The sequence below is a fragment of the Catharus ustulatus genome, chromosome 16 (genome assembly GCF_009819885.2).
Source record: "Catharus ustulatus isolate bCatUst1 chromosome 16, bCatUst1.pri.v2, whole genome shotgun sequence".
Lineage (NCBI taxonomy): Eukaryota > Metazoa > Chordata > Aves > Passeriformes > Turdidae > Catharus > Catharus ustulatus.
The window spans coordinates 7,611,375-7,631,420 of NC_046236.1; the positions used below are offsets into that span (position 1 = coordinate 7,611,375).

The following is a 20,046-nucleotide window of genomic DNA, read 5'->3' on the forward strand; positions in this document are numbered from 1 at the left end:
AGCAAGGTAACTGTAACTGGAGTGTCAAAGCCCCTAAGGGTTTTCAAGATCCAACCTGTAAGTGTCATTAGGTAATTTATCTCAGTGGACATCCTTCTGCATATCCTGAATTTATTTACATCCAGAGCACTCCCTGCAAATTTCTATCACACTAATACAATCTGTGTTTATGACAATATTATGGCATAATCAAATCACACCTGGAGCTTTTATTCATTGTTTATGTGAAGATTTTAATAGGAAGCTGCTTTTATCTCATCTTTACCAAGAAACTTTTATTTAGTATTAAGTTCTGACTTCTTGGTCATTTATTGCTGTGAGTACTGAAATCCTGTTTCCTGTTCTGTAAATATGGTTTTGTATTAGCTCTTAAACTACTGCAAGAAAGGTACTACTGGGGAAAAGTCCTCCCTGAGTATCCAGAGTATTGTGAGTCACAAATCAAAGACATAAAATAGAGAAAGTTGAAACTCCCAGTAGTAAAAAACACTGCCATGAAAATCATACTGATATTGCTACAAACCAGCACCAAATCAAACACAGATTTACAGCTACATCTGATTCTAGTTACAGATAATTAAATAGCAAATTGTCCCACACACAAACACCCATAGATGCAGAGGGAGGAACATAAAAGCAGAGATGGAGCACACTGTAGTATATGTTTAATTGACAGGATGGATCCTTCTGACTTCCTGCATGGAGGAAGAGTCTGCAATCTTTGTAGGGGCAGTGCCTGACTGCAGAGGACACTGGACCTCATACAGCTAAATCCTACCTTAATGAGTAAAGCCCCAGATAATGGTCCAATCAATCCTCTCTGCTTCCTGAGCCAGCCCTGCTGTGCCTGCAGACACACAGCACTGAGCTTGTTCACAGCACCTGGCTCCATCACCTCAAGCAGATGAGTGCCCCAGGGCCGACAGCATCAGGAGTCAGGAGAGTGCTGAAATCTGAAAGCTTAAGTGCAAGGTAGAACAAATGGAATTTATAATCCAAATATGGGATAGCAGTATAGATTTTGAGGTTCATTAAGTCTGAATATCACAGACCTATGCATGACATTGAATTTCTGCAAGAACTCCAGCCTGGTGGTGATTCACAGGATCCTTATTGTCAGGGCAGGATGAACAACTATTGCCAGATGAGCTGTTTTTTTCAGGATGTCATTGCAACCAAGATGAAGCTTTCTATGAACAGAGCAGTTTCTTAAAACTAGAGACATGTTTTTCCTAGGGGAAGTGTAAAATTAAAGGGTTGCATAATTACCCACTTAGGAAACTGGAACTGTCATAAACTGACAAAAAACAAAGCCAAGAATAATTACTGCTTATAAATTTTACAGGATAACAAACAAGACTTTAATTGATGCTTTTTTTTAAGAGGCAAGATCTCTACAGATCTTATAATTATGGATTTGTGCTGGTATATATATTTAAATATGGAGCAAGGGCAGAAAATTGTCCCTAAATTAGAAAGATGGAACCATCACTTAACTGTAAAACTTCTCATTAGCAAAGTACTGAAGACCATCCTTAATTAGCAATCACTTTTACCACTGACTGTCTATTTCTGCTTGGGGATGTGTAGTTCAGTGAGAAAACTCAAAGCAGGATTTCTTTCAGGTTCAGTTTTCAAACCAGCTGTATTCAGTGCAATGCAAGTACAGCATAAAGGGTAGAAAGCAACTGAGAATCTCATTTGGGCAATGGGCAACTTCCATCAGGTGTCACAGGAGTCATTGTGTGCAGTTCTTTGGGTCTGGTAACACAGGAACCAAAAGGATTTTCAGAGTTAGAGGAAGGAGTTAACACTGTTCAACACTGTGAATCTGGTGTTCATATTTCAAGAGAAATCTCAGTGAGACCAAGTATACAAAAGGTTGAAATGGGAAAGAATAGACTGCTGCCAACAGGCTTTCTTGCAAAGGTAAATAATAAAAAATAAAAGGTCAAAGCTTGGAGATAAGAACAAGAACATACAGGATAAGCAACTAAAAGAATCTTTTTATAACCAGAGGCTCTTAGATATGGAACAGGGCAGTGATTCTGGAAGTGCAGTGGGCAATTGCACACAGTATTTTTTATATTCTCTGCCCACCTAATTTTAAATTGGGGTCATATGGTAGAGTGTGAGTGAAACACTTTTGAAGTAGAAACTTATGTTTGAAGATGTCTGGGCTGTACATCTGTGATAATTAAAAAATAAAAAAGTATTCATGATCTGGACAAAATAAATCCCAATGTTATAATTGTGCTATTGTACCCAGACCACAGCTGACTGATGGACAGAGCCATCACCAGTCACAGCAGATGATTTCATAGTTCTTGAGGAGGAAATGATGTGATAAACAGAATGACCTGGGGTGGGTTTGAATGAGCAGAGGTGAATGAATAGAGAAAAAATTAAACATATGTGCCTCTCTACAGACATGAAATTCTGATCTCCTGCCTGAGGAGCTGCAGCATGGGCCAGATACAAGGGACTGCTCAAGCCCAGCAGTTTGTCCCAGAACATAAGTGATCTTTACGCAGCACAGAGCTGAGGTTGCCAGTGCTTTGTGCTTCAGGTTTGCTGGAAGCAAATTCCCTACAAATCAGATAAATCCTCCACTTCTTTTTCTCCTTCTCCAAATGACAGTAGAAAGGCAGGGATATTTGATGACCATGACACTCCCAGAGATCCTGGTGTTTAATCAGCTTTCTGGATGCCTCCTGCCAAAGAGGATCCCTAGAGCTGCCAGCTTTCACAGCTGCCAGTTGCAAAGCCAAGCTGTAAGGGGACTCAGCCAGCCCAGAGGTTTATGTTGAGACAGGGAGCATGTGAAAAAAACACCTTTGGGATTTCTGGGTGCCCTGCTGTCTGGGAAGAATATTTGAAGCTTTGATGCCAGGTTTAAACCAATATCTCAGGGCTCTGAGGTTACCCCCTGAGCATCTGGGAGCTGCATTGCAGTTGAAACTTCTGATTATTTTTGAAATTTAACATTTTCAGAAGTGCAAGGCTGTTCTGGATCCTCATGCACTGAAAAGAAACACTGATCTTTGCACAGAGGGATTCTTTTTTACTTTATAGTAAATGTACTCAATCCAATATGTTATCCCCCAAATGCTCTGAGTTCCACTTCTCTGGCATTTTCCAGCAGACACAGTTTTGTTGTAAAGTTTTGAGGTACAAAGCACATGTGAAGGAGATGTGCTCCTTGTGTCAGCCCAAAGTGCAGTTCATGGCTCTAAAATTTGAATATGTTGCTCCATTCATGGAGAAATATCAATAAGGATTTGAAAATTATAACTGGCACAATAAGAAGAAAAAAAAAATCAGCTTCCTGCTAGAAACAAAATCCAGCTGGGTTATCTCCAGCATTCAGTGCACTGACAGCAGTGGAAGCAAATTGGTTCTGAGAACTTTTGCACATCTGGTTGTGACTGGTGTGGCCCATTAGCTTTTTGCTCCTCCAGTAACAGCCTCTCCTATTGTCTTTAGAGATTATTTTCCACAGTGTTAAAACTCACCAGGTGTTTGTGCTGCTGCTGCCTCAGTGCAGCTGTGGTCACTGAGGTCTGATGCAACCATCCCAACTTCTACTGAATTCAGTGCCATCACCAGCCTGTCCTTGGTGCAAGAGATGAAACAGGAGAAAAAAGTGACAGAGGGGAGAGAGATGACAGCATTTCTGAAGGAACCCCTGAAATGGGCTGTGAGCTGTGTTCTGCAGCAGGATGAGGACATTCCTGGGATGTTTCCCAAAGCCAGACCACTGCCCATCTCCAAACCAAGTGAGCCAGGCAGTGCAAGCAGGAGTGTGGGATGTGCTCACTGCCACAACAATCACCTCACTGCCACAATGGTACTGCCCCTTTTTTCCCTTTTTCCCTTTTTCCCCATTTTAAATTGCACAAAACTGCAGCCTGTCAGGCAATCCAGGAACAGAACACATTGCAGCTGTTTGTATTGTATTTATATGATAATTCCATCATAAAGCAATGAATTAATACTGTGCCACACACATGCCAAATGTAGTAATTGTTAGGATTCACAGTAATAGAATGCTGCAGCAGGCTAGATTAGAAATAAGCAATTAAATGTAGTTTTTCCTACCATAACTACATAGGTTAGTTATTGGCCACTGCATCCTGCACCAGAAGGATTAAATAAACAGAAAAAAAATAAACTCTGAGGCAACAACAAAAGGTATAGTAAAAGGCTGCAAGGCTATTCATGCCTCCAGGTGACATGCTAGTGACTAACTACAGGAATGATCTGATTCTTTTCACATGAACATCTTTTTATCTGGAATATTTTGAACTATAACAAATTAATTTTTCTGCATTATGCAACTATTTCAATTTCCACCAAGCATGCTGTTTTTAAGTGGCCCTAGCTGGTTCTCTCATCCATTTCTGACCTGTGCCTCCTGTTTGCTTCTGCTTTGTCTCATCAACTAATAGTGGCCTTGAGAGTCTTGATTTTGATCTGTGAAGTAGCATTAAGAGTTTACTTGCTGCACTCTGCTCTATTAGCACTTAATATACTTCAGCAAAAAAGGATTAGCTTGAGAATTTCACTGAATTCTTGAAAAAGTCCCAAAAGTTCTGACCCACATTTGGAACAAAACTTATCCATTAACATTTTCTTAACAAAGATTATCTTACTGGACAATTTAAGGGAGTGGAAGTTGGCCTCAGACTGCTCAATTTAAGTCCAGTCCAGAACAATGACTTAAAATAATTTTTAACCGGAGCACCGTAATTGAGAGGGCTGAAGGGCAGGTTGGCTGCTGAGGTGTCCACATCAGAGGAGTCATGCAGCTGCCCTGTGCCACCATCCTTCACAGAGCTCTCAGCAGCCATGGGCTGAACAACACGGTCTCATTTAGGATGGCTCAAAGATGAGAAGTGCTGGAGAGCTGGGCCATGACCCCTCCAGCACTGGAGCTCCCCTCTGCTGAATGGCTGAGCTGGCTCTTGAGGGCTGAGTGGGGTTCCAACAGCCACAGAGCCATCAAGGACAAAAGGATAAAGTGTCCTGAGAAGGGCCCTGAGCCAGCAGACCCCACACTTGCTGTGTGTCCTCCCTGTGCTGCTCTGCCTCCAGGCTGCCTGGAGACCCTGAGGTGTTCCTGGAGCTCAGTGGCATCAGAGTGACAAGGACATGGCTTGGGTTCCTGCAGCAGGGATTTGGGACCCTTGTGTTACTCTGCACCTCACTTCTCCGTGCCTCTGGGTCTACAAGGATAATAACAACCCCAAATGGCAGTTCAGGTGCTAATGGAGAGCACAGGGAGCCTGTCCCATGGGGCCACCATCGCTGTGACAGCAGCAGGATCTCTGCTGATAATTAATTACAGCAGCCCTTGCCAACTTCTGAAACTACTGACACCAGGTGTAAGGTGTTCTCCCATTTCTCATTGTATCAATTCAGGCTTCTTTTAAAGTTTTCTTTGCCCTTATTGACTTAATAGACAATTTGGTTTTTTATTGCTTTTAAACACAGCTGGCTACTGTTCTATTTCTGGCTGGCATACTGAGGATGAGGTGTGATCATTAAGTTAATAGCCAGTTTAACTATACCAGTCTGCATTTAAATAGAAGCAAAATTATGCATAAATAACTCCAGGTTTACCTCTTTAGTTCCTCTCACTGTATGTAATAGCTTGATAATTTTATTTCCCAATAGTAATTATTTTCATGCTAATATCTGTTTGTGCGTACAGCAATACCATTTTACTTGTTTCTTTGTCACTGAAAATTATCCTGGAGATTGCAGAACAGACAAAATAGTTTCATCCTGTCACTGGCTGTGACTAATCTGTGTTGTCTCCACTTTTGCTTTATGAATTTTGTCTCATTACCAGAAAAAAAGCTCAATATGTGCTAAAAAAAATAGTTGACTCCCGCATACCTGCTTTAAATGAAATGAAATGTTCATTCTTTCTTTTTTGAAAATGTAAGAGACTTCTGTGTGAAGCTGTTCTGAATCATGTCTCAAAGCACTAGAGGTGTCATTGCTCACTGGGACAGAGTTAGAGCTTTACTTAAAGGCTCAATGATGTTAACATAATCTTCCCCAGTGGTTCACATCCCAGGAGCTCAAACCATTTAATGAAAAATAATAAATTATCCTTCAGCACAGCTGCTGCCAGGTAGGCCAGTTATCCCCAGTGTTAGAAGAGAAACTGAGAGCCAGAGAGGCTGGTGCTGTGTGAGGATCACAGTGCTGGGCACTGAGTGGGAGCCCTGACCTGACCTGTGCTCCATTCCATTGCTCCAGCCACATCTCTGAGCTTGCAGACAAGCTGTGCACTCATGTCTGATGGTTTCTGTCTTTATTTCCCTCCACTGTCAAACTTCTGCTGCCTTGCTTGCATTTTTGATTCTTTTGGAAACACTGCATAATTCTGGATCGCTTTCAGAAATATTTTCTGTGGTTGGAGCACACGTTGAGTGGGATGTGAAGGAGAATCTCTGACTGTTCTGCAAGGGGTCAGAGCAGACTTCTGCCTGTCACACTAATTCCTGTGCTGGTCTGAGCACATCACTGGGGCTTAAGGCTTGTTTGTTCCTGAATTGCTGGAATCCCAGAGTGGAGGCTGACCCCACATGAGGGCACTTACAGCTAGAACTGCAGAGTACAAGTAAATGAGGTGTTTTTTTGGTTGGTTGGTTGGTTGGGTTTTATTCTGTTTTCTGAGCTCTGGAGAGCTAATTTTATATGTATGTATGTGTAATTTATTTATGGTGTATATTGCTATTTATCAGTATGATTGGCTTTAATTCATGGTAGCATCAGAATAACTTCCCATCTCCTGCTTACATTTCTGGCAGCAGTGAAAATGAGAGGTGGGCCTGTGAGGACCTCATGACATTTAGGCTACACATCAACTAAATATACTCCAGCAAACACAATGTTTTCTGATAAGGAAATCCATCTTGCACAGGCAGCACCTGTGTGTTCAGACACACCAGACAGCTTTACTTTACAGACCAGTTTTGCAATTTGAGTTTAGAAACAACTACTGAAACATGGCTGTTTTCTCATGACAGACATTTCAAAATCTATCTCACTTTTTTTCCCTCAAGATTCCCCTCAAAAAAAGGTGATTTTTAATATGTTTCCCCAATTTCTTCATTAAAAAATGAAGTCAAAACTTGCAGATAATATTAGCAGGATAACTTTTAAAAGTATTTTATCTATGTTTATATACAAGAGAAATGTATTTTGTTTAAACAGTATAGAGTTTTTTTCCTTTGCTTCCATTTTGAGAGAACTGTGAACTAAGCTGATACAGGGGCTGTCTGCTGAGATTTTGTAGTTTTATTCCTACTCCAAGTTTTTGACAGAAATTCTTCTCGGCTGTGCTTAGTCTGTCACAAGGGACTTCAGAATTTGTCTCCTCTTAATTAATTGAACAGCTTATTTTCTGACACATTTTGACTTCTGTTTTCTGCATAATTATGCTGAGTACATTTTGACCTCTCTATTTTTCCCTTTTCAAATCAATACAGCTGAAACAGGCCATCTTTCAGGAATACCTCTCTGAGCACCCAAATATGCAGCTAACCTATTTTTCAGTGTCTAAATTCTTGTTTAACATGAAGGCCAAGTATGATGAGCCCTTGGAATGCGGTTTTCCAGTGGCCAAGCAGCTCTTTTTCCAAACCCATCTTATATAAATTGGTTGCTTTACATTCAGGGAGCACAGTCCTGTTTCTCTCTGGGTTACAGAGGTAAAACATCAATTATGGAGAAATAATGACAGAAGCACCCTGGCCTTACCAGCTGCCAAGTTATTACTGCAAAGTGCTTTTTGTCTTCTCAAGCAGTTTTGCTGCCCTTGTGAGAGACACCCAGCCCCTTGCAGGATGAGATCCTGCAGCATTGCTGATCCCATCCTTGCTGGGGCTGGCTTCAGCTCCAGGGTGGAGTGACATGGAAAGTTAGAGGGGTTAAAGGTGGGAACCATTCATGGGTTTATGCTGCCTGCACCAAGCTAGGACTCTTAAGAGCTGCAAGTACAGTAATTTCACAATTATAAGCCGCACCATTTTGACTAAAATTTTGGTCCGAACCCAAAGTGTGGCTTATAATCAGGTGCGGCTTATATATGGACAAAGAACGAAAAGTTGCTGTTTTAGTTTGGAGGACAGGTGTCTGCTGAGAAAGGCAGGAACTTCTCTTTGAAATGGAGAATGTAAACCCCCTGCCTCCAAATTATTATAATTTTGAAATCAAACAGCTCTCAGGCAAAGATATGGGAATAACAGTTCTTTTCTAGGGAAATTAAAATAGAAATACAGCACTACAAAGAAACAAACTCCAAACCCTGACACAGTCAGAGTACAGCCTGACACTCCGTCAGGCAGGGTGTTGGCAGCAGTCCCATTCCATGGTGGCTGCATCCTCCTGCAGTGACAGATGTGGCTCAGTTGGAGCAGTGCTCCTGTACAAGGTGCAGTTTCCCTCCGGAGCTCCAGTGGTGATGTGGAGAAATCCGGTTTTCCTCTGGAGTCCAGTGGAGAAAGGGCTACCTTAGTGTCCCAAAACCTCTGTTTTTATCTTGGTAAGAAATGTTGGGCTCTTCCCCCTGGCTGGAGCAACTTCCAATGGGATGCAGTAATTTTATCAGTCCCACAGTGGGACTCAATGGCCATGAGCAGAAAATGACTGGCTGGAGGAAGGATGGGTTGTGAAAAGATAAAGAACACTGCCCTGCCTGGTTTCAATGGATGGCCCATTAGCAGAATATCTGCCGTGGAGATAAGGATCACTGCCCCCACCCTCAACAGATGGTGATAGAACAGATACCTTTTATCACACTCTGTATTGTAATGTGCGGCTTATAATCGTGAAATTACTGTAATTGCTCTGAGAGGGTTTTGCAGCAGGCAGTTTGTGGTGGTGCCAGTTCAGGAGTGGGGGCTGTAGCTGGGGACAGGGTTGGGATTCCTCAGGGGAATGATTGAGCCTGACTAACAGAATCATTATCACTTTGGTTTAGGGAGTATTTCACTTCTAAACAGTTACATTGCAAGTAATAAGCAAGACAATAGAGAAACCAGTCGACACAGTGTTCAGCTAGAATATTTTTTACTGCTTGAATTAATTACTCTGTAGTTAGGTAGCTCTGTGATTTCATTTACATTCCTGAAAAACACCGTTAAGACAGTCTGACTGGCTTAATTCATTTTCTCTGCTTCCACACACAGATCAACTTGACATCATTTCAATGGCTGAAACAACAATGATGCCTGAGGAAATTGAGCTTGAGATGGCAAAGATCCAGAGACTTCGGGAAGTCTTAGTCAGAAGAGAATCAGAACTCAGGTTTATGTAAGTATAAATCCTTCTGGGAAAACACTATGCAAAATTAATCAAAATAGGAAAGAATGGTATTTAGAAGACTTTTATCTGCTTGACATTTTAAAAGGGAAAAAGATAAAGAGCATCCCAGTTAGGTGAGCACTTACCAAATGCCGTTGGGAAATGATTTTGTAGTTGCAAAGGAAATTGCCTTTTTTTAATTTAGCACCTTTTTTTTTATTCAGCACGATTTGCAGAATACATTAAATGTATCTCTTACTTACAAAAGGAAACTTCAGCAAAGTACATGTCTATGGAGCATCTTTTCCTACCTGATTTCAGTCCTTTGTGGCAAGGATATTTGTCTGAACAAAATATCGACAGGTAGGGGATTTGAAGCTTCACAGTCCAACCTATTTCAGGCTTTATTCCTACTTCATTAGTGGTCTTAGTTCATGTCACAAGAGAGCACACTGTGTTCTGCACTAATAGCAGCCAAGACTTGACATTTGTTAAATGGAAGCCATTATGTTATGAACACAAAACATTTTCTGATATATCAAATTAAATAGCAATACTCTCAAGAGGGATTTTCAAAACTGACAAAAAGGTCAGGCATAGGAGCCTCACTAAAGGTTCATTAATATTAATCCAATTTTGATGGTGAAGGCAAAAGGGTTAATATTTCTAAATCATCAAATGTAGAAGATCACAACTTATTAATAAGAAGTGTATTATTTTGAAGTGTCCTCAGTCTGTGAGTATCTGAGGTCAGAAACAAATGCCTTTGCTGACAGGCTAAGAACTTCAGTAGCTCTAAAACCTGCTGAGCTCAGACTCTTGGCATTAATGAAGCTTCAGTAGTCTGAAAAAACTCACTGCCTTTCTGCTTATGTTAAAGTACAGGGAACTGGTGCTTTGACCCTTTTACCGGAGGTTAATTTTAGTTCCCTGGCTTGCATTGCCAAAGCTGGAAGCCTCAACCCTCTGCAAGCAGCACTGATGTGTTTGAGCATTATCCCAGAAGATTTCTGCCCAGAATCACTGCTTAGACACCTTACCTTAGTAATGCCACAGTGGTACAAAGAAAGTGAACAGGAAGGGTTTTGTCACTCCTGCTCCTGGTAGTCAAGTAACCACTTGGTTATTGGCTTGTACATAAATTTAATCTGGAAGAAGCCTCATCATTAGACCCTGCACTTCTCTTGACATTTTCTATATCAAACAAAGCACTGAAATAAACTGCCCCAGTGAATGAGAGCAATTGTTCTGTTTGTTCTGGTATCCAGTCTGCTCTTTCCATTTCCCCCATGCTCACACTCTGTACTCTGTATTGCCTGGCAGGTGTTTGAGTAAGGGAATTAACACAGGAGAGCTTGCTTATTGAAAAGGGAACAGAGCTGACGTTCACTCTGTGCAACTGTTCTCCTCCTGGGCTAGATCTCAGCCTCAGACACTGCCTGGAGCTGCCCAGGAGCACTCCCAGCCTCTCCCTGGCACAGGCAGGAAAGCTCCTCTGAGCATCAGTGTGCACGAGGTGCTGGCACAGCAGCAGGTGACAGAGGCAGTGCCTGCCAGAGGTGGCCCCAGTTTCTGTCTGTTCTGAGTCACACAGAACCACGGCCACAGACCCTGTCCTTCCTTCAGCTGCAGCAGGCTGAGATGGCCACTTGTGCAGGGATATTCACTCAGCTTCCTAGCCCAGCTGCTCCCTGCTGTGTGACAGAATATTCTGACTCTGCCCATCAATCCTTGAGGCAGTTAAATTCGGTTTGTTAAATGAAGTGGCCAGAGAGAAGCAGGTGTCTGTGGTACCCAAGTAATACAGCAGCACCTGTATTTACTGCCTCTCAAGCTGGACAGCTCACACTGACAGAAGGGCTTGGCTCCATTTGTCTTCAGTGACAAACATCTTTTAATGACAAATGTATTTTAATGACCTACTGCTGAGATTAACAGCACAAGTCATGGTTACCTCAGTGGTCCAAGTTCTGTATATGTTCCACTAAGCAAATTACATAAACTCTAATTCATAGACATATTATGGAAGACTTGGTATGTAGCCATATTCTTTTTTTCCCATTTGATTTCTGAAGTTATGAATTGCCAATATCCAAAGACCAGAAGCCTGTATGTAGGTCATGAATTTTAGTAACTGATTTCTTCTGACAGGGCTAGACTCCCCTGGGAATGACCTATACAACCAACCACATGAAGCTGAGCTCCCCAGGCAGGTTTAAGGCAGGCTCAGCTTTGAGCAGTGCTAACGAGCAGCTCTCACCTACGCTCGGACCACGGGCTCCAGAGCAGCTTTAATGAGAACCACATCTCCTGAGTTCTTGCATCTGCTTTAGCTTTTCCTTTAATTATGGCAAAAGGATAAAACACACACATAGTATTAGAGAAACTGTGTGCTATGTTTGTATTCTCTTCTTTGCCTTTCATGCTGTTAGCAACAGAATAGAAATTCTCTGGGGCTAAATTGGGTTTTTTTTAGTTCCTATGAACACGATGAAACGATTCTGTAGCACTTGCACACCCAGGCACAGCTCACATTTCCAGCTACATTTTATAAAGTAATGGTGCTTTCTTCTCACTGTCTGTCTGTCTGACTGATCTTTCTATTCACATCTAGCCAGGAAAAGTACACTGTAGCTGTGCTTACAGAAAGCAGAATTCTGTAGCTGTGCCCAGAGTGTGTCCCCAGCCCCAGGGTGCCCCTGGCTCCCTCCTGTCACAGGCACACATGGCCTGTCAGCTCTGCTTGCACACACCAGCAGGTCCCACAGCTCTTCCCTGCATCTCAAAATACTCACACTCAAGAATAAGAAATAAAAACATTGCAAGCTAGACTTGCTGCTGATGGAAACCATGGCAAACTCTTCCTCTGTCAGGTTTAATCCGTGGAAGGAATATGCTCTAAGGCTGCTAACTGAATTTACTGTTTTCCTTGAAGAAGATGCAAATGTGGTAGCCATGAAATAAGGATTTTAGGCAGAGAGCTGCTCTAGGTTAGCATATCAGGCAGTAAAAAACCCCAACAACCCCAACTGGAAAAGAACCCTAGATGTTCAATGGGAGTTGGTTTGCATTTTCACACCAAGAAAAGCTGTTCCTGTTGATAAATGAGATCACCAACAAGGCAATGCTGTTTCTGGCAGTTCCTCAGCTGTGATTTGTGTCTCTTCAAACAACACAAACTGCATGGGGGACTCCTTGGCATGACACAGAATCACAGAACAGTTTGAGCTGGAAGGGACACACTGACTGGTGGACATGTACCAGCACCCATCAAAATGATTTTAAAGTTAAGAAGATATTTTTAGGAACATGTTGAAATTTCACTGCCTCCATCCAGGCCACTGCTGTGCCAGTACCACAGAGCAGCACAGACTGGTTTGTAGTGACAGACCAAGGAATCACTCTCAGACAAGCACTGATATTTCTGTAGTTTGCCTATAACTGTATTTAAAAAAACTTCCCTAAAATAGAGAAAAAACCATCTGTGAGAACAGTGGAAACAGGTTTTACCCTGTTTAAAAATGAAACAGCAAACATTTTTAAGTGAGGACCATAAATGTCTGTACAGAGTCAGTATGTGTAATTTTTCACTCTTTTGTACTACTTTGCAGTCCTTTGTACACTCTTTTTCCTACACCTTGCAAAGAGAAGTAAAAATTCCTTACTGGTGCACTAAACATAATGTAAGATATCATTTCAGTAATTAAAAACTAAAGCTCTTAAAGATGAAGTGTTTTCACACAAAGATACATTTAAACAGTGTGGCCTTCTGGAACTCTGAAGTGAAGCAAAAATATACACTACAGAAACTCTAGCTGACATCTCTGATTTTCAAATTTGTAATAATTTTAATTGCAAAACATGGCTTTTTTAATCCTGCTGCATGAAACTCAATAAAATTAGATGTGTGACAGGTTATTCTTAGCCTGTCCCCTGAATTTTTTTTATTTAAAAAGCAAGAAAAGCAGATGAACTCTTTTATCTATTTGCTATGTACTACAGTGAAATATTTCATCCTGTAGTGTACTCTTTATAAGAGGCCAGTTTTCTGATAATGCTTGTTTTTCTTTTTATCTATACAAAGAAACAAAGAAGGCAAAATGAGCTGAAGCAATGGTCTAGCAGGTCATGATGTTTCCCAAACCATTGTGCCAGTTACAAGTTTGTAAAAGTGTCCTTTGCTCTGTTCCTCATTTTTGTTTCCTCCTTTTGAAAAAAAAAAAGGAGGGCAGCTGAAAGCAGCTCTACTCTTCATACCCAGGAAATCCACATCACTTCTGGCTGAATACCTGCTTGCTGTGAGGAATTACCTGGAGTTTATAAGGAGACAGTTTTCAGATTATAAAATCAAGCCTTCCTCAATTAGGTAATGCCACCATTTATATTGCACAATTGTATTTTAGTTCAGGCAGCCTCAGTCTCAGCAGAGCAGATGCACTGTGGTTTGGTCTGTAATTACATTACCAAATCCTATTTTTGTCTCAGGACCCTGCCTTGCTTAGTGGCCAGTAAGGACCTCCTCAGGATATGTCCAGGTTATCTAGAAATTGTGGCTGTTTGTGGCATCTCTCCTTCAATGATACTGGTACTATGAAATTTCATAAAATTATGCCAGGAGCTGTTGTGGCCGTCTCCAGCCAGCCCAGGAAATGAAAATATAGCTTGAAGCCATCATATGCTATCTCCAGCTCTTCTTGGTTTGTTTTTAGAATAGCTGAGAACCCAGCATATATTGATATGAAGGAGACAATATGTACAGAAAAGCATCCATTTATAGCCTGCCAGCATTCCCCCTCCTTCGCTTCTCAGGCTTCTCTCAGTTCCTTTCTTAAAACATTCTGTATAAAAAGAGTTTTGGGTCAAACTGTAAATGCTCAATCTGTCTGTGCTCTTGAGGAAAGCAAACACACCACTTCAGAACATGCTCACTCTCTCTTCCCTTCTAATTCTTCTGTCCCACTTCCTTTTTTTTTCCTTTCCTGGTGAGGTAACAGACCCAAAAGCTGAGGGAGCTGTTCGAGCAGCATCCTCTTTGTCACACGTTCAATGTGTTGCTGCTGTGGATGTGTTTGGCTTCAGAGGCAGTTTGGGATCGCTGGGGGCATGGAAATCCACAGTGCTGAAAGACATGGTTGTAAAAATGGATGATGCATGTGTTAGCTCAGTTTAGCTGACAGGGAGAGGCAGCAAACCCTCAGACCTCTGTGATACAGAGCAGATCAAAACTGAACTTCACAATCATTTGTAGAGCAAAATCCAAGCGTTTTAAAATGCATTAGCATGTTGGGACCCAGCAAATATTATTAGTAAAGGTGAGATCATCTCACCATCAGTTACTGCCTGTTCCTGTGGAAAGACATGGAATTCTTACAAAACAGCATCCACTGTCATCATGAACACAGTCTGTGGGAAACCTGCCAGTGCCTGGGACTGCTGGCTTTCCAGATGGAAAGCAAAGCTTGAAGCTTTATTGGATGACCTTGAACTAAAACTGTGAGAGTTGCTTCCACCTGTGATAGCTGCCTTGGGATGGTTATTTCTGCCATGCAGGTGATGCTGAATGGCAGTTTTTCAATGCATAGGGAATAGAAGATATTAAACATAAAGCCCTACTAGGTTGCTTTAGGCAATTATGGAAAACATTTTACTCATTAAACTTTTGTTTTCTCTGTAAAAATGCCATAAATACAATGGTGTATTTGCTTAATGTCTGTGTGGTTATTACATCACTAAACTAATACTGTGAAGAGGCCAAATTCTCCTCCACACTGACTCAGAACTAAAATTGGTCATTGTCTTTGTACACTCTCACCACACATTAGTAACACACTCCCTCTTCTCCAGAGTGCTCATAACATCTACATCATCCAAATTCTCCATAGTTCTATTCAGGATTTTAGACCACTTTACACTGTGTGTTTGCTTATTTGAAATCCCAGACCTTTTATGTAGAAAAGTTTCCTGCAACTTGACTTTGCAGTCCCACAGCTTCATTAGCTGTCCAGAGTACATCATTTATCCCTAATCTGTTTTTTTTTCTTGCTTCAAATCAGGCTTACTTTTTCTTTACTTGCCTGTTTAACCTTTATCCTTCTCCCAGTTTGCTCAACCCCATAAATCTCTCTTGTCCTGTTGTTCTGTTGGTGTATCCATTGCTGGCAGTAGTTAGAGGTGGGATAGTCAGTAATGATTATTCTGAAGAGTATTGGGCATAATGGTAGAATCTCAAACTTAGGGCAAATTCACGGGGAAAATGTATGTTCTACATTCCTTCTAACAACAGGACATCCACAGAGGTCAGGTAGGAGTCTCACCTTTGTGTCCTTTGCAGTGTGCACAGCACATTGGTGTTTTAAATACAGAAAGGTATCTCTGCTGATTGCCTGCCTTAATGCAACCACTGCAAAGGGAAGCAACTCCAAAGGACACAAGAACTGCTGAAGTGAGAGGTTAACTCCCTTGGTGATGACAGCCTTAAATAAACCAACTGAGAAATCCCATGTTTTAATTTAAAATGAGTGCAGTAAATCTAGTAGACACAAAGTGGGAATATGAAACAAACAGTCTTATAACTGGCTGAACTCAGAAAATGATGCTGCAAAGTGATACAAAAATGTGTACATGGAATGTTCCATTCTCGGGTGAGAAAAGGCAGCAGCAATTGCTGTATGAACAAAGTTCATTTCAAAGTTTAATTCTTTTTTGAACCAAATGCTTTAACACTCTTAAAAGTGTCTCACTAATGTGACATCGACTGATTCCTCAGTGGCTTCATGCCTGGTGTGGCAGTCTGGCCTTACACTGATCATCACCCTGGGGACAGTGAGAGGGAGTGGAAGGAGGCAGAACAGGCTGTCAGGTGTGAATAGCTGTGTAACTGTGGTTGTGATGCTGCTAAGCACGTGTTCTGACTTTTGCTTTCTTGGGTACTTTTGATTCTTCTGCTGCTCCTTTTTTTCCTTTGTATGTTACCTGTTTTCTGTCATCTAAGGTTAAGCAGGAATTCCCTTAGGATTGTTTACTTATGTGTACTTATGTTATGCATCTGGTACTTTTCTCTGAGTTTTGCACCTTTGCTGTAACTAAATAAATAAATAACACCAGCAAAACCAAGTTTTTGTTCATGAATAGAGCTGTTTTTGTTGTCAGTGTTTTCTGATAAGATCTGTCTTTTCATGGAAAGGAGCAATAAATCTTTTCTCCTTCACAGTTCTGGAATCTTAACAATACAGTATCACTTAATGTGATTTCATTATTTTCTTTTCCTGATTGTATCTTGCTCTCAGAACATAAGATGGACTTGGGGAGGCAGCTGTATGATGATACATATTATTCAATAAATATGAATATCAGGTTGTCAGCTTCATAAGATAAGGCACCAATAGGAGAAGCACCAAGCCCAGCTCTAAGAGGGACACCGTGGTGTGCCACTGCTGCAGCCTGGTGTGGCACAGGCTCTGCTGCAAGACAGGGTGAAGCTGTGGCTGGGACTGCGTCACACTGAGCTTTGCCTCCCAAGCACATTGCACTAACCAGAGTTTGAGCAAATAACCTGGAAACTGCAAGCTGTGAAATGGCACAGCCTGGCTTTCTGAGGCAAGTCAGACAAAGCTTGAGGTCCCTGAGATTAGGGAGAGCATTTCTAGGGGAATGCCAAGGGTGTGGGAGCCCCAGGCATGTCAGTGTAGAGCTGTGAGCTCCTGTAAGGTCCAGCTCCTCACATGGAAGTCTGGAAGCCTCAAGAACATGAATTCAGGACAGAATTGCAAAGTTCTGGACAGTGCACTTTAAGGTGAAAGTACAGAGATCAGCTCTCCAAGAGGAAGGAAAATGCTTTAATTCAGTTTGATCTCTCTGCAGACCCATCTCCTTTGCCCTGCCTGACAGCAAACCATCAGCCCCAGAGGAAAATACATTATACTTTCAGATGTGTGGTTGTAAAAATGATGCCTTAAGATACTCTGAAAGGAAAAGCAATTTTTTAGTGGCTATAATGATAAACAAATCATTCAGAAAGTATTTAATTAATTTTAAACTTGGTTGTTGAGATGCTTTTTTCTTAGAAAAAAAATTTGCTATTGTCTCTGTTGGACAGCTAAAAAAGTAGTTCTTTAATAGAGAGTTTTCTTTAAACTGCAATTTTTTACATTGAATATGTGTTGTGGTTGTCACAAAATGCTATTAATAGAAGAGGGAGCAACTTTGATCTTTGACATTGTCATTTTTAATGCAGAAATTTAGCTGTATTTCCAGATGTAACCTTTTACTCCAAACTGTTTTTCACTTCCCAGTTCTTGTGCTCTGGTTTGCATGAGTGGAAGGTGCAGTGGGGCTGTCCCCTGGGAGCCTCCCAGCACATCAGGCACTCCCAGATCCTGTGCCCCCTTTGGACAGCTGAGCTCCCTCTGGGCAAGGATGCTCTGTAATAAAGTGTCCCTCCTGCCCTGTGGTATTTCACTTCTCACTTGTCTTCTGGTATAAATAGGAGAGTAACCAGTGAATTGAAAAGCCCTGGAAGGTACTGTCAGTGTTTAATTTCATACCAGAAACCTTAATATTCTTTTCAGCTGTGATAACAAATAGTTGCTTTTGTGGTTTTAAAAATAAGAAAAGGTCAAACATGAAGGCAAATGAAGAAGAAAATGTATCATTTATTCTGCTGGAGACAATGCACATCCAGACCTAGAGTTTCCTCCTTCCAGTGCCTAATATCCAAAAATAGAACTACCAAAGTAGTTTCAGTGAACCAGGTCCTGTGCTTTTGCATGGAATCTTCTGTATGCTGCTGCAAAGGGCTGATACTTATGAATTTAAATCTGACTTCTCTATTTGTCTGTATGTTTTTACACAATTTAACTTAGTCAGTTTTTGCCACATGGAGATATATTCCCCTCCTCAGTGGGGCAATTTCAGGAAAACTCCTCTTGTTACTATTGATTCATAGTAAAACTTTGTAACTGGCAGAGGAGATGGCCAAGCTCAAGGGAATTTAGCAGTATCAGTGAAATGAAAAACAGACAGCCTCTCTAGACACTGTTCTGAATTTATGTGAAATATACCTTAAATATGACCCTTCTGGGACTGAGAATTTCAAATGCCATCTCCAGTTCTCTGAAACAACAGCTGAATCACATCACTGTGCAAGCTGTGGTTCGGTAGCTCCTTTGCCCTGTTCCTCCAGCAGAGAGCACTTTCACCAAGAAAAGCCAGACCCACTTTAGTAGTGCCAGTTAATCCCAGGAGCTGTGATCTGTGAGCTGCCCTGCCAGCAGGCTGGTCAGCAATCTGTTCCCTTCACTGCCAGCTCTGTGTCCTCCAGCAGCACCAGGTGCTGGGCTAAACAACAACGTGATGAACACACACCATAATGACTCAAACGTGTTCTGTATTCATTAAATGCTGCCTGGGATCTCACAGATTATAATTAGAAGATTTAAGTAACTAAGCCAAGCTGACAGGGACAAAAAGGAGTCAAATACAGAAGAGGAGCATCAGGTGGAGGTTGGTGTCTTCTCCCACATAACAAGCAACAAGGCAAGAGGAACTGGACTCACATTGCGCAGGGAAGGATTAGATTGGATATAAGGAAAAATGTTTTGGCTGAAAGGGTGATCAGGCATTGGAAGAGGCTGCCCAGGGCAGTGGTGGAGTCACCATCCCTGGCAGTGTTCAAAAGGCACCTGGGGATGTGGTGTAGTGGTGGACATGGCAGGGCTGAGCTGATGGTTGAACTCTATAATCTTAGAGGCATTTTCCATCCTTAACAGTTCAGTGATTCTATACATTTATTGTGCTCTTGCAGTCCCAATAAGACTTTCACCATTGCAGATTCCCCACAGCTTTGGCAAAGCCATGAACACCTGCAGTACCCAAAGCAGCCTCCACTGAAGTCCCTGGAATCTGCAGCTTGACATCATTCCCATCTCTGTAGCAATTCTCTTTATTTCTACACATCACTTCAATCCCCCAAATTCCTCTGTCACTGCTGGTTGCTCTTGCCTGGTTTCAGTGTGCTCATTGCAGACACCACCAAGGAGATGATCTTTTTATCCCTACACGGAGACCTTCAGTTACAAAATCATGTCAGCTTGTGACACCTGATTCTCAGGCCAGCTCTTGGTACTATCAAAGTCTTCAGAAACTCCAGCAATTACAAGCATTTTACTCCTGGGGCAGGAATGTATTAAAACAGAACTAAAAATAGTCTTAAGTGCCTGCAAACCCTCCTGGAAGAGAGGGAAGGAAACCAGCAAAACCTGGTCTACATTCCTTTTTTAACTTCAAGCACTTTAATCCAATAACAAAGGAGAAAACAAAGGAATCTCAGACCTCCTCTTATAGACATGCTAGAGGGAGCACAGATCTATTTCTAACTTTGAAAGTCGTTCAGCAAAGGCAGAAGCTCTCTAGACACTGAATTGCTCTGCTCATCCTGAAATCAATGAAAATGATATTTGATTCTTATGTAGGTGTTACCAGTAGTTCTTACACTCAAATATGAAGTATTTGTCAGTCTTGTTGGCTCTTTTTTTTTTTTTTTTTTGGCTGACCATTAAGGGGTGGGGTTTTGTGATTTTTCTGTTAGTTTTCACAATAAGTTTTGCTTTTTTCCTATGCATGTCTCTAAATGGCACCTAGGTCTTACACTGGGGAATTTGGTTTTCTTCCTTGGCTGAAAAGAAGATATCAAAACTCAGCTGTTGGGGGATAATTTCTACTGAG

General features: G+C 41.5%; 1 protein-coding gene across 1 annotated transcript in view; it reads left to right on the top strand.

Moving 5' to 3' along the window:
• BMERB1 (bMERB domain containing 1) overlaps positions 1-20,046 on the top strand; it is a 46,675-nt gene that overhangs the window by 13,965 nt on the left and 12,664 nt on the right. The window contains exon 2 of the mRNA XM_033073666.1: positions 9,210-9,333. Within this exon, the coding sequence (XP_032929557.1) occupies positions 9,210-9,333 (124 nt within the window). The remainder of the gene's footprint in view (positions 1-9,209; positions 9,334-20,046) is intronic.